General features: G+C 47.3%; 1 protein-coding gene across 1 annotated transcript; it reads left to right on the top strand.

Annotated features, from left to right (window-relative positions):
• The first annotated feature begins 673 nt into the window (after positions 1-673).
• On the top strand, positions 674-13,569 carry LRRC74B (leucine rich repeat containing 74B). Its single transcript, XM_081892441.1, is given in 12 exon segments — positions 674-719; positions 722-879; positions 2,763-2,916; positions 4,491-4,633; positions 4,952-5,084; positions 5,936-6,142; positions 9,201-9,310; positions 10,520-10,635; positions 10,754-10,832; positions 11,902-11,997; positions 12,488-12,604; positions 13,388-13,569. Coding segments are annotated over 12 exon segments (1,353 nt in total). The 5' UTR covers positions 674-688; the 3' UTR covers positions 13,397-13,569.
• The last annotated feature ends 399 nt before the right edge of the window (positions 13,570-13,968 follow it).

The following is a 13,968-nucleotide window of genomic DNA, read 5'->3' as shown; positions in this document are numbered from 1 at the left end:
AAATACTCCATCTACACATAATTATCAACCAAGGACTGTTTGGGTTTGTTTTCTCTGGTTGGAACAGACTTCCAAGCTGCCCCTGGATTTCTCAGCGGGTGCATGTTTTTTAAATTTCATTTTAAAGACCATTATAGCAAAATAAAATAGGAAATATCATCACAAATTAAAATGCAGCACTTTTCCTGGTATTTGGATTTCGGGGGGCAGGGGCATCCTGGCACATGAAATGTAATGAGAAGATTTATTTCCCTTTATTGCAAACATCTTCACAGTAATATTATACATGGGGGTGGGCTATTGGGTTGTTGTTTTTATGTTTATTAGGCATTTTGTGGTTTTATATCTTGATTTTATTCTGTGAACCGCACTGAGACCCCCAGGGTATAGGGCGGTATATAAATTCAATAAATAAAATTAATAAAAAATAAATAAAGTAATAATAAAACAAAATTGCTTTGTAACCCTGCAAACCAACCCCGAACTCCGCTTCCGAACAGATTACAATTTTAATTCGAAATAAGCCTCGGGGTTTCCGAGGGGGATTCGAACTCGCGACCCCCCGAAGCAGCTCAGGACAAAGTTTCCAAGCCCGCTTGACAGGGCGAAGCTCGGAAGCGATTCTTCGTCGCCCACAAATACTTGATAGGCTCGCCTCATCACCTCTTCCGTCCAATCGGCTTCCGCGATGCCTGGCTGTGCCCGCCCCTCCCTGGCGCGACGCGTTGCCACGGCAACCGGCGGGTAGACCAGGCCCGAGCCGCGCCGATGCCGAAGCTGCCGCTGTCGCCGGTGCCCGAGCAGGAGACCGACGTCGGGGATCGCCTTCCCAGTCGTGGTACTCCTGCTCCCGCTCGTCTGGGCTCCGGCGGCTCAGCGGTGAGGAAAAAAGAACCGAGGAAGAAGGCCGCGGTCTTAAGGAGAAGCGGAGGCCTGCAGGCTGGTGGGCGGGGGACTAGCGTGTGACGTAGACCGTGGGGGTTTCTGGGAATTGTAGTTCTAGAGGGAAAGGCTGGGGTCTGGGAAGTTTATGCAGCGCCTTTCTCTCAATGGGGCCGCTAAAAATAAGCAGCTAGGAAAAACCCACAGGCAAAAGGACACCACTTGTAGTATTCCTATAGATGCGATTGGACTACAACTCCCATCATGCACAGCTGCCAGCATGGGCAACGATCAAGGATGAGGCAGTGCGGTATAGTGGTTAGAGCAGGCATCCCCTAACTCGGCCCTTCAGCTGTTTTGGGACTACAACTCCCACCACCCCTAGCTGACAGGACCAGTGGTCAGGGATGATGGGAGTTGTAGTCCCAAAATAGCTGCCCAGGCTGAGTTTGGGGATGCCTGGGTTAGAGTGTTTGACTAGAACCCAGAAGGCCAAGGCTCATACCCCCACAGTGAAGCTCACTGGGTGACCTTGGGCCAGTCACTCACTGCCAGTTTAGCCTACCTCACAGGGTTGTTGTGAAGATTAATTTAGCTCCTTGGAGAAAAAGGTGGGCTATGAATGCCATGGTTAGAGTGTTGGACTAGGTGAGATTTTAAAAGATTCAATCAATAAATCCAGCCACATCTGGTTAGCAAAGCAGGTGCCTTTTTGGATGTTGCTGCACTACAACTCCCATCATCCTTGGCCATTGGCAGTGCTGGCTGGGGCTGATAGGAGTTGAAGTCAGCAACTCATACTCTGCAATGTTTCTTCGATGAAAAAGGGGACATCCCAATTCCATAATGATAATTTTACCGTTTATACTCCACACATCTTACTGGGTTGCCCCAGCAACTCTAGGTAGCTTCCAACACATATAAAAGTAAAGGAACCCCTGACCATTAGGTCCAATCGTGGCCGACTCTGAGGTTGCGGCACTCATCTTGCTTTATTGGCCGAGGGAGCCGGCGTTCAGCTTCCGGGTCATGTGGCCAACATGACTAAGCCGCTTCTGGCGAACCAGAGCAGCGCACGGAAATGCTGTTTACCTTCCCGCCGGAGCGGTACCTATTTATCTACTTGCACTTTGACGTGCTTTCAAATTGCTAGGTTGGCAGGAGCAGGGATCGAGCAACGGGAGCTCACCCTGTTGCGGGGATTCGAACTGCTGAGCTTCTGATCAGCAAGTCCTAGGCTCTGTGGTTTAACCCACAGCGCCACTCACGTCCCCTCCAACATATATAAAAACAGAATAAAACATTAAACATTTTTGCCTAAACAACTAAACAGCTGAGCCAATAGATTTATTAAGAGGATACAATGTTACGTATTGTGATTATATGTAAAACTAATAAAAAATATTTTTTTAAAAAAAACAAAAACATTTTTTGAAAACGTCTGTGTGCAGGATTGCATTTAGATGGCTCGGGGGTCCGATAACTCCATACCCTCCAACATTTGTCTAATGAAAATAGGGACATCCTAAGGAGAATGGGACATTCCATGTTCAAATCAGAAACTGGGATGGCTTCTCTAAATCAGGGATGTCCCTGAAAATAGCAACACTTGGAGGGTCTGGCAGCCATCCAGATGTTTGGGGCCAACATGGCCATATGATGTTGGGGCTGATGGGAATTGTAGTCCAAAACACGTTCTCACTACGCCTGAACAGAAACAATGTCCTCCTATGATTGTTCTAGTTCATCACACAGCACTCTGGCTGTTCGCTATCATTGTTTTCAAATCGACTTTCTCCTTAGTTCCCAGGGTTTGAGTAGATGAATTTTGACATGACTATTTGCTTGGAGTAAAATCCTATGCGTATGTCTTTCCTCAGACTTTTTTAAGGCCCGCTGACAAGCCCCAGACTGTACATGAGGAAAGTGGTCCCTGTTACCCAGAGAATGCTGGGAACGATTCTGAAGAGGAGGAGGAGGAGGAGGAGGAGGAGGAAAGGGATGAAGACTGGGACACAGACCTTGAAATAGAAGGTATGGCTTAGAGGAAGGGGTGATGGCTGTTCTGCGGCCTTCCAGATGTGCTTGGACTGCAGCTGCCTTTGGCTGGGCTTCATTGGGTACTCACTATTCCTAGAATTATGAGAGAGGGAGAAACAACTGTCAGAGCCACCCGTTGGTCCCAGCTCACAAGAGACCCAAGTCCAATCCAGTTTATTTACAAAAGTCTTTATTGAAGATCATCGCTCCTTTTACATTCCATCTCCGTGGCTCCACGTCTGTAACATTAGATCGCTGAAGTCCCCTCTGAATCCGTACCGCCCCTACACCAGTTTAAGAGGCTTGTGCTGGACCACCTCTTCCTCTCCTTCCTTTTCCGCAGGGTCTTTCTGCCCCCCTGGGTTCCCCCCCGCCGGGACTCGCCCGAGGCTGAATCCTCTGACGCCTCTGCCCCCCTCCTTCTTGCTTTGGGGCCGGGCTCCTCCCCAGGGCTCTCCTCACTTCCGCGCGCCTCCACATTTGAACTTGGCGCGCGTACGTTGCTTCTGACCTTTCTCTCGACCGCTACACTGCTCCCAGTGCTACTCTCCGCCCCTTCTGGCAGAGCGTCCTGCTCCGATCTCCTCCCCCTGTCTCCTTCTTGCTCTGCTCCCTCTGACACACTGGTAACTCCACCCCCTTCACTCCGTTCCGGCTGAGAAGCCGGCTCCGGTGTCCAACTCCCACTGGGGCTTCTCCCTTCGCTCCCCTGCTCCTGACTGCTTCCCCCTTGGCCTCCCCTTGGTCTGACCATGGGGGCCCCCTTTTGGGAGTCCTCTGACTCACTGGACAGACTCATGGACGACCTTTGGTCATCGTCATCCTCCTCCTCATCTCTCTGGGATTCTTCCCCCTCGCTCTCTGTCTCCTCCCCCATCTGCTCTTCTCTCCCTGAAACCCTGACAACAACTACCATATTTTTCGCTCTATAAGACGCACCAGACCATAAGACGCAACTAGTTTTTGGAGGAGGAAAACAAGAAGAAAAAAAATCCGAATCCCAGAAGCCAGAACAGCAAGAGGGATCACTGCACAGCGAAAGCAGCAATCCCTCTTGATGTTCTGGTTTCTGGGATAGCTGCGCAGCCTGCATTCGCTCCATAAGACGCACACACATTTCCCCTTACTTTTTAGGAGGGAAAAAGTGAGTCTTATAGAGCAAAAAATACGGTATTTCTCGCCTTGTGACATGCAGTACAGTGGTACCTCGAGTTAAGGACTTAATTCGTTCTGGAGGTCTGTTCTTAACCTGAAGACCACTTTAGCTAATGGGACCTCCCGCTGCCGCTGCTGCACGATTTCTGTTCTCATCCTGAAGCAAAGTTCTTAACCCTAGGTACTATTTCTGGGTTAGCGGAGTCTGTAACCTGAAGCATATGTAACCTGAAGCGTATGTAACCCGAGGTATCACTGTACATCTTTTGTGATTCTGAAGGTCACAATGCCCTTGGGTGGACTGTCCATTAACTGCAGATGCTTTAATGGCTTGCCTTACGTCTAAATAGCTTTCTTGCTTTGCAGAGTTATCCCTCCCTACGCTGACTCTTTTTTCTCCCTCCCGACATTAGATTCTAAGACATCCCATGATCTAACAGGAAAAGCCAAATATCTCAACACCTGCCGAATGCATGGCGTCGTTCCCATCTCGTATTTTTTACGACACATGAAAGATTCTGAACTGACCTTGAAGCACTACGGCCTTGGACCTAAGGTATCAATTCCCATCTGCCCCAGTAAGCCGGGCCGTTTTGGACTACAAGTCCCATCAGCCCAAGTGAGCGCTAGCCTTGATTGTCAAAGGCAGTAATGCTTGAATACCCACAGGAGGGGAGGGTGCTCTTGTGCTCAGGTCCTGGGTGGCATCAGGGTGGCAACTGTGAGGACAGAAAGCTGGACTAGATGGGCCATTGGCTCCTCCTATGTTCTTATGACCACAGCCATGTGTAAGAGCGTTGGACCCAATGGGACTTTGCCCTGATCCAGCATAGACAATCCACGTATTTCTTCACTTTTCTCTTCTGTATCCCAGGGAGCCAAAGCTCTAGCTCCTTCCTTGGCGAACAACACATCCATTGTGAAGTTAAACCTGAGTGACAACTGGCTGGACGGAGAGGGAGCCGCAGCCGTGGCCGAGATGTTGAAAGAAAATTGTTACATTTCAGGTGTGTCCCTTAATTTTGAGGTTTCGAGAAGGTCTTTGTAGCAAGGACGTGGCAAAATAGAGACCTTGTGACAGAAAGGCCCGGGCTGCTTTTGCTGCGAAGGTTTTTTTATGGTATAGCATGGTGTTTGCTGACCTAGCATCCTCCAGATGTTTTGGACTACAATTCCCATTAGCCCCAGCCAGAACAGCCACACACCCATCATATAGGCATGCTGGCTAGGGTGGATGGGATTTGCGATCCCAAACATCTGGAGGGCACAAATTGGTGAAGACAGGTAAGAGTGGTTATAATGTCAAGACTAGGACCTGGGAATCTAGGATTTGAATCCCCCGTTAGTCAAAGCTCTGTAGGTCTCCCTGAGCCAGTCTCTGTCTCTCAGTCTTCCGTACCTCGCATGGTTGTTTTGAAGATAAAACCAAACACACCCTCATGAGCTGCTTGAAGACGAGGCAGAAATAAATGTAACGAATAAATACAAATACAAGTGCCTAGCCCTCAGTGAGACCTAATAATACAGTGGAACAGCCCTAAGAAACCCATCCTCTCAGAGTTTATGTTCTGTATCCTGAGTGTGGTTATTCCTTTTTTTGTTTGTTTTCCAGAGTCCAATGTATAATTGATATTTTTATGGCAAAGTGGGGTTAGGGGAGGTGATTTTCTCCTTTGAGGAGCTGTCAACATGTTCAGTTTTTCAGAGGTGACCACTTCTTGACCTCCTCCGATCTGAGATTGTTCAAGGGTCCAACTGAAGGCCCTGGAAAGGTGGAAGGGGAATGGGTCTGAAATGAGAGACGGGTTTTATTTTGTGGGAGTCGGGGCTAAAAGTCTGTCTTGTTCTTCCCTCTCAGATGTTGATTTGTCAGAGAACAGGATTGGAGTGAAAGGGGCGAAGGCTTTGTCCTCCATGCTTGGGGAGAATAGGACACTACTAACCCTGAAGCTCTCTGGAAATGAATTAGATGAGCGTGCGGCCAAATACCTAGCAGATGCTTTTGTGATCAACAACAAACTGGAGTCCCTCGATCTGAGTCATAACATGCTTGAAGAGCTGGCAGGTAAAGCAGCTTCCCTTGCAAAGAAAGGCAGAGAACGGCCTTTGCCAACTTTGTGCTCTCCAGGTGTTTTGGACTACAACACCCATCAGCCACTGCAAACAGTAATGGCTCTGCCTGTTGAGGCTGCTGTAAGTCCTAAGTCTCTCAAAAGAGCTGGAGGGCCCGAGGTCGATGAAAACTTAGTTGTTCTGAACTTCCCCTTTAAGAAAGAAGGTATGGAGTGGGGAAACTTTTTCAATCCAAGGGACACATTCACTTATAGGCCACGTGCCAGTGGTGGGTGGAGCTTGGGGTAAGAGTGGGCAGGGCTATGGGTGTGACTCCATCTGCACCAAACAGTACATTGGAAGCTGTATCATACCACTTTAAACAGCCATGGCTTCCCCCGCAAAATCCTGGGAGATATAGTTTGTTAAAGGTTCTGAGAGCAGTTAGGAAACCTCTATTCCTTTTTAAAAATAAATAAATATTGATTTGGTTTTTCAGATTAAAATTTTACAATCATATATCAAACATAAATCATAACAAAAAGATTCCAAGGCATCTCCTGGATTTCCATCTTCCCCTTTGTGGGTCCCATTATTAATCGTTTCCTCCTGCATCTTTTATGGTGATCCAAATCTTTTGTATCTCCATTATATCCAAAATTCATCATTAAATTACAAGTGATATTCAATCCCACTAACTGTTTACAATGGTCTTTAACATAAGTTATAAGTTTTTCCCATTCTTTATTAATATTTTGGTTTTCCTGATTTCTGATTCTTCCGGTCATTTTAGCCATTTTGGCATAGTCCATCAACTTCATCTGCCATTCATCTCTGGTAGATGAAGCTCCCATCTCTGGGCAGGAAACCTCTATTCCTTTTCCAGAGCTACAATCCCCAGAGTTCCGTGGGAAGAGGGATTGACAGTTAAACCACTCTGGGAATTGCAGATCTGGGAGGGGAATAGGAGATCTCCTACCAACCTGGCATCCTCCTGATGCTTTGTATCCCCTCCAAAAAACCCTCCTGTCAGGCCCAGTCAGTACAGCCATAGGATGCTGTGGCTGATGGGAGTTGTAGTCCAAAGTATTTTGAGGGCACCAGGCTAGCAAAGTCTGCTTCAGGGACAATTAATATTTGATCAAGGAGCTGTGCTCTATTTACATCTGAGAACTCACCTGCGTATTTTTGCTAGCAAAGGGAATTCCAGATGGAAATATCACTTGATCTGGGTTTTTTAAGTTATTTGCAAATGTGTGCTAACAATTGTCAATATTATTTTCCAGGGTGCAACAGCCATGATTGTTCCCTCCTCTCCCTCATTCTCTGTACCAGCTCCTCTTCTGCTATTTAAATTTCTGCACCATTCTTGATTTCTTGTGCTATAGTAGTCGCTGCCTCCTACTTCTCAGTCCCCTTTTGCTGTTCTTACAGCTGCATTACCCTTGTCTTCAGCTCCTTCCCTGCTGCTGCTTGGCATTCTGTCCTTCGCCTCCCTAACTGAAGAAAACCACCTTCTGTGGCTGATCAGGTCTCTCTCCCTTCCCATTTACCTTTTGATGAGGTCACAGGGAGTTGATGGAAAACAGGAGGGGACAGAGAGAGAGAGAGATTGAGAGAGAGAGAGCACAGGAAATAGCAACAGTCTAGGCTGAGTGGAGAGAGAGAGACAGAGAGAAAAAGGAATAAAGGTAGGACTCAAAGAGGTTTTAAAATTTATGTATTATTAATATTGTTTATTTATTTAGAGCATTTGTACCCCACTCCACAGCCAAAAAGACTTCCCGGATAAGACACCTACCCACAGGCTTGCAAATTTATAAACCACACGCAACACATAAGGGAAAAAGGAAAACATACAGACAATAATAAAAATGATTTTCATCCATGAAAGGTACAAACAACATCAATGCAGTATTAAAAACTTTGAGGGCCTCGAGTTTATTGAGTATATGGAAAATAACTGTGTACAGCTGAAAACACTGGCAGCATTAAGATAAATCCAACAGTGTAAATTTTCTTTGATGGATGTAATAATGGAAAACCAATTGGTATAATTTTTGTAAAATATGCAGGGATACAAGATACGCGAAATGAACACGGAAAGAGAAGAAGTTGTTGATATTTTAAGTATGTAAAATGTTTATTTGAAATTGTAAAACAGGAAATTTAATAAAAATTATATAGATAACATTTTGAGAGCCTTGAGCTTGCACCAATTTCCTCCAAATACCTCCAAAGGCCCAAGAAAATTGGTATGTTTTAACTTCGCAGCAGAATCCCCAAACAGTAGTTTCCATCCGTCTGAGTGGAGAATGAGAGCACCCCCTGCCACCTGACTGCAGCTGGAAGAGCCAGGGTGGAAGAGCAGTCCTACCTACCCATCCAAATTAACACAGACACCAATCCACCAGGAAAGTCTCATCTGCAAGCCTTTGGGGTTTTTTTGGGTTGTGTTTTTTTTTGGGGGGTGGAGCACCAGCTCATTTCAACAGGACTAGTACAGGAGATCTTCCCAGTGGACTACAGCTTTTAAAACAGAGAATAATAGAATTGTAGAGTTGGAAGGTACCCCAAGGGTCCTCTAGTCCAATCTAGTCCAATCCCATGGAATGCAGGAATCACAGCTAAAGCATCCATGACAGATGGCCATCCAAGTTGGTGTTCCTTCCGGTTGGAGAGTCATGTAAGCTGTTTTCTTTTCCCCAAGGTGCAGAAATCTGAAGTCCATGAATTCCTGCATTGCAGGGGGTTGGACTGGATATCTCTTTGGGTTCCTTCCAACTCTGCAATTCTACGATTCTTTGAGGTTTTTTGCTTCATACATACCTGCTTCCTGCTTCCTTGCTTGTGATCTACTTGTCTCATCCCTCCCCTTTTTCTGCTCCATGGCGAGAGAGATCAGTAGCGTGGGGGATATTGGGTCATGCTGATCTCCGATTGTGAGATTTCCAGCTCCCTAAGTCAGGGGGCATGTTGGCAAATATTGGAGGGGGCGTCTGGATGTTGCAGTTCCTCTTATCTAAGGCTTGTGCTTTTTGGCCCATTTCTTGTGTTCTGCATTTAACCAGGCGGGGTTCTTGGAGCAGCGATTGCAGAAAACGTCGGCCTGAAGGAGCTTGATCTCAGCTGGAACCACTTCCGGGGCAAAGGAGCAGTTGCTATTGCCAAAGGCTTAGGGGTAGGAGAACTGCCTAATTACAATTAGGCTACAGTTGTAATGTCATGGCTTAAGCATCTGTTCTGCATTTAGAAGGTCTCAGGTTAAATCCCCAGCATATCCAGGCAAGAAGGCTACTTCCTGAAATCTTTGAGAGCTGTGGACAATACTGACCTAGCTGGACCAGTGGTCTGAAGTTTGTAGTTCGAGTAGAAGCCCCTGCTTTGCTTGCAGAAGTTCTCTGCTTCATTCCACAGTAGCATCTCCAAGTAGAGCCAGGAATGTCCTCCTGCCTGAAACCCTGGAGAGCTGCTGTCAGTCAGTGTTGACAATACTGAGCCTGATTCAGTACAGGTCAGCTTTCCATGCTACTTGCCACTGAAAATATATTCTCGCCAGTGCATGAAAACGCCTTGTGTCATGTTCAAAGGGATGCTTTGGTTCTCGCTGTTCCAAATCCTCCCAGATTACAGCATTCCCATTTCCTTATTAAAAGCTTAGGAAAGTTTGCTTATGCGTCTCTGTTGCGAACACAGCAAGGCAACCCCAATTGGCCCCTGGCGTAAAGAAATCAGGAGTGGGGAGGGCCTTAGCACATTGCCACATTATGTTTCAAAAAGGTTGGAAGAGGTGAAAGAGGAGACTTAAGCAAAACTATTCTTCCTTTCTGGATCAAAATAGAGTGATCAGGGGTGGCAACTTGCTCAGCGAGTGGCAGGATGCCCTGAGATCCACCTCCCTCCAATGTAATAATTTTTATTTTATTTTATTTGCTGGATTTCTTACGCACCCTTCACCTTAAGGTCTTAGGATGGGCTATATCATTATACACTAGTTTTAACAATTTGCAGTCAAGCAGAGTGGGCCCTAAAAACGTGCATCTCAGATGTCATCTAATTAAAGCTGTACAGTGAAAATGCCAGATGCACTTCCGTGGGGAGGGAATTCCACTGCATAGGAGCATGCCCTCTCCTGGGCTGTGAAGCTTAGTACACAAGAGGGTCTGGAAGGAAGAAGGTGGTCTTTTAGATATTTCAGATCTGTTTAATCCTAGGGTGTCTGAGCAGGTAGGACATCAGAAGAAGCCTCCTGAACTAGCCCATCCAGTCCTGTTCTCACAGTGACCACCCAGATACCTGTGGAAAACCCTCAAAAATGTTGAACCCAGAGCCCCAGAGGGTTTCCCCACTCAGAGCTTTGCTAAGGCTGCCTCCCTCCTTCCCTCCTCAGGCCAACATCTTCCTTCGGGTGCTGGACCTTTCGTACAACGGCTTTGGCAACGGTGGAGCGACTGCCCTGGGTGAGGCCCTGAAAGTCAACAACGTTCTGGAAGAGCTGAACGTTGGGTAAGCGTGTTCAGCACCCAGCTTCTGCTTGGCATCCTGGGGAGATCACAGAGAGAGATAAGAGAAGGGAAAGGGAAATGAGACGCTTGAGATGGTTTCCCCTTCTTCTTCTCCTCAGGAACAATCGCATTTCTCTGGAAGGAGCCCTCTGCCTAGCTTTGGGCCTGAAAGAAAACAAAACCCTGAAGATCTTCAGCGTAAGTTGCTTTTTAGAGAGTGTCTGATTCTATAACAACAACAACAACAACTTTTATTTATATCCCGCCCTCCCCAGCCGAAGCCGGGCTCAGAGCGGCTAACATCAAATGTATAACACATTAACATAAAATCAGACAATCAATTCAAATACATCCTCAAATCAGATCAGGATCAGAATAAAATCCAATCAGATGGCAACCCGCAGATTAGGGTTGGGGACCTTAAATGCTCACCAGGCCCAACTGTTTGTGCTGAACTTATATGGGCCTGTGAGAAAAATTGGGAGGCCACTTCCATGCAGATTCTTATGAAAGGGGAGAGGGAGTCAGACTGAACCCCGACCAAAGGCCTGGCAGAACAGCTCCGTCTTGCAGGCCCTGCGGAAAGATGTCAAGTCCCGCAGGGCCCTAGTCTCTTGTGACAGAGTGTTCCACCAGATTGGAGCCACAGCCAAAAAAGCCCCGGCTCTAGTTGAGGCCAGCCTAACCTCTCTGTGGCCTGGGACCTTCAGGATGTTTTTATTTGAAGACCGTAAGTTCCTCTGTGTAGTAATGGTGAAACTATGGGCAGTGGCAGACCTTGGGGTCTCAAATTTCAGCGATGCCCAAATTCTGTGATCCCCACTTCTTGCGATCCATTCTAAATAATAGTTGTGGTGCCCCTGAGGCTCTGTGCCCAGTGCGACTAAACCGATCACCCTCCCCAAAATCCGCTGCTGCTGTGGGCCTCCAGGTGTGGTTAGATTCCAACTCCCATAAGCCCCAGCAGGCAATGTCAGGGATGATGGAAGTTACACAGCTTTTGGAGAGCCGCATGTTATCTGATCTAAGAAGTAGTGTTCCGTACCACATGCAAAAGATGGAGGAATACCTCTAGAGAGAAGAGAAATTGCTTCTTCTGCAATCCGGGTGGAAAGTCTGTGACCCTCACCAGCTGTCATTGGACTCCATCTCCCATCAGCCCCAGCAGGCACCATTGCCAATGGCAGTTGGGAGTCCAGTTGCCCAGCCCTGTGCTTACTGCTTTGCCCTAAACAAACCCAGCACGTTTCTGTTCTGTGACCTACAGGTGGCCAGGAACCCCATTCAGAGCGATGGCTGCATTGGGATCCTCAAAGCCCTCCAAGCAAATCCTAATGCTGCCTTGGAAGTCCTGGATTTTTCAGTAGGTATCAGTCAGTCAGTGATTGGAAGAGAGTTGTGTTGTGTTTGTGATGTAGTGGCCCAATCTTCGCCAGCCTGGTACTCTCCAGTTTTGTTTTGTTTTTACTAGAGCTTTCAGCAGCTCCACGGTCACACAACCACACTGTGGCCGCTGGGAGTTGTAGTCCAAACCATCTGGTGCAGGCACCATCTTGGCAAAGACCATAGTAGGCAATGTGGGATTGGAGAAATATTTATGTATGCAGTGAATCTGCTCCAACAATTCCATGCAGGGACTGGTGTGCCCTAACTGAGGACAGCACTTTGAATAGAGGTTCACATTTCATGGAAACCTAGGCTATAACTGCACAACCTGGATTGGCTGGAAGGTGATGGACTCCCACCCAAATGGAACAGGGGGATAAGACCCCCTGATACACACCTCTTTGAGAACCATCTCCCTCATGCTGTTGATGTGGGAATGGAGAGGGTATCTTTTCTGTCCTTTTCAGGAGATTGTCGTCAAGCAGGACTTTGCAGGGCTTTGCGATGGCATCCAGGTAATTTTCCCGAGCCTTCAGATCAAGCACAACTGGAGCAGCCGCTCGTTCAAAACAGACCTGTCAAAGGTACAGAAAGCCCAACCCCTCTGCTGGGCTGCAGGGTCTTTTTTGATGGCTCCCGGTGGGTTCTCATCATCCCGCTGCCGCCTCTGATCAAACGGGTTTTCCAGCATTTTTTTAAAAAGCAAAATACAGTACTTCCTGAACCGCAGGAGACAGCAGAGGAGAAAGGGGGGAAGGGGTGTCCCAAGAACAACGATGCTCCTAGCACACCTTCAGCTCTAGGAGAGGGGCAGGGAACCCAACTATCCTCAGTCTCTGTTTCAGCCATTGAGCAAAATCCCGGGGGGGGGGGGGATAATGCAGCACTTTCCCCCAAAAGCATTTCATTTGTTCTCCAGACCCTCCCTCCCTCCTCTAACTGGAAAACATATGGTAGTGTCATAGATGCTGGAAATGGCATTTGAAGCAGTGGTCACTCTCAAGGACCCCATATGGTTAGCCTAACTTTCTCCACCCCCATTGATTCCTGGGGCATGTCTCCCAGTTCTTTAGTCCAGAGACACAGGGGTCATCTTCTCCAACCCCCTGCAATGCTGGTCATGTACTCCAACTTGTTTGCACTGGGTTTCTACAGCTGGCCCCAGGAGTCTCACACGGCACATTGGTGGATATTAAGCCACCATTCTCTGGCTAGAGCCTGCCTTGGATACCTATCCAAGGGATTTCTCTCCAAGGGCCATTAAGCCAAATCTGGTGCTTTGCAACTTCTTGGCTGGGAAAAATTGTGGGAACAAGAGCGAGGCCAGAGAGGGTTGCAACTGACTTATGGAATCCTTCTTTTTGTAGGAATTCTGAGAAGACACCCCAGCTATGGACAGCCCTGGGAGGGATTGCTCATCTTTCCTTCCTTGAAAAGTGAAGAAGGAGCCCATTAGGGGACCCTCTGCTCTTCCATTTGCTGACAAATAATGCTGAGTGTGTGTGTGTGTGTGTGTGTGTGTGTGTGAGAGAGAGAGAGAGAGAGAGAGAGAGAGGCCTACCCAGATGTTTAGAAGGTCGATGCGAGCTTTAATCTGCTTTTGGTCTATTGCTATTTTAACTTTTTGAAAGTTGTAAATCATTGCTGTTAATATTCCTTATAACATTTTATCCTCTTTGTAAATCGCTTTGAGGGTTTTGGGGTTCTTGTTTTTTAGAATCAAGAGGTGTATACGTTTTATGCATAAAAATAAACTCACAGCCAAGGAACAGGAAAAGAAAATCTTTATATTAATTGGCTTCTTTGCCAGAAGCTGTCGCACAGAGCAGAGTCACAGCATGACAGGCGAAGGCAGTAGAGAGGAGGGCGATATCCCCACTGCTACGAATCTAGTGATGGGAGCAAGCAAGCAAAGGTCAGAGCACAGAGCAAAACAGCAGGCGCTGCC

Source organism: Podarcis melisellensis, assembly GCF_964234715.1.
Source record: "Podarcis melisellensis genome assembly, chromosome: 16".
NCBI classification, from domain to species: Eukaryota; Metazoa; Chordata; class Lepidosauria; order Squamata; family Lacertidae; genus Podarcis; species Podarcis melisellensis.
Note: the sequence above shows the minus strand (reverse complement) of the source record. Positions and strands in the feature narration are given on the sequence as shown.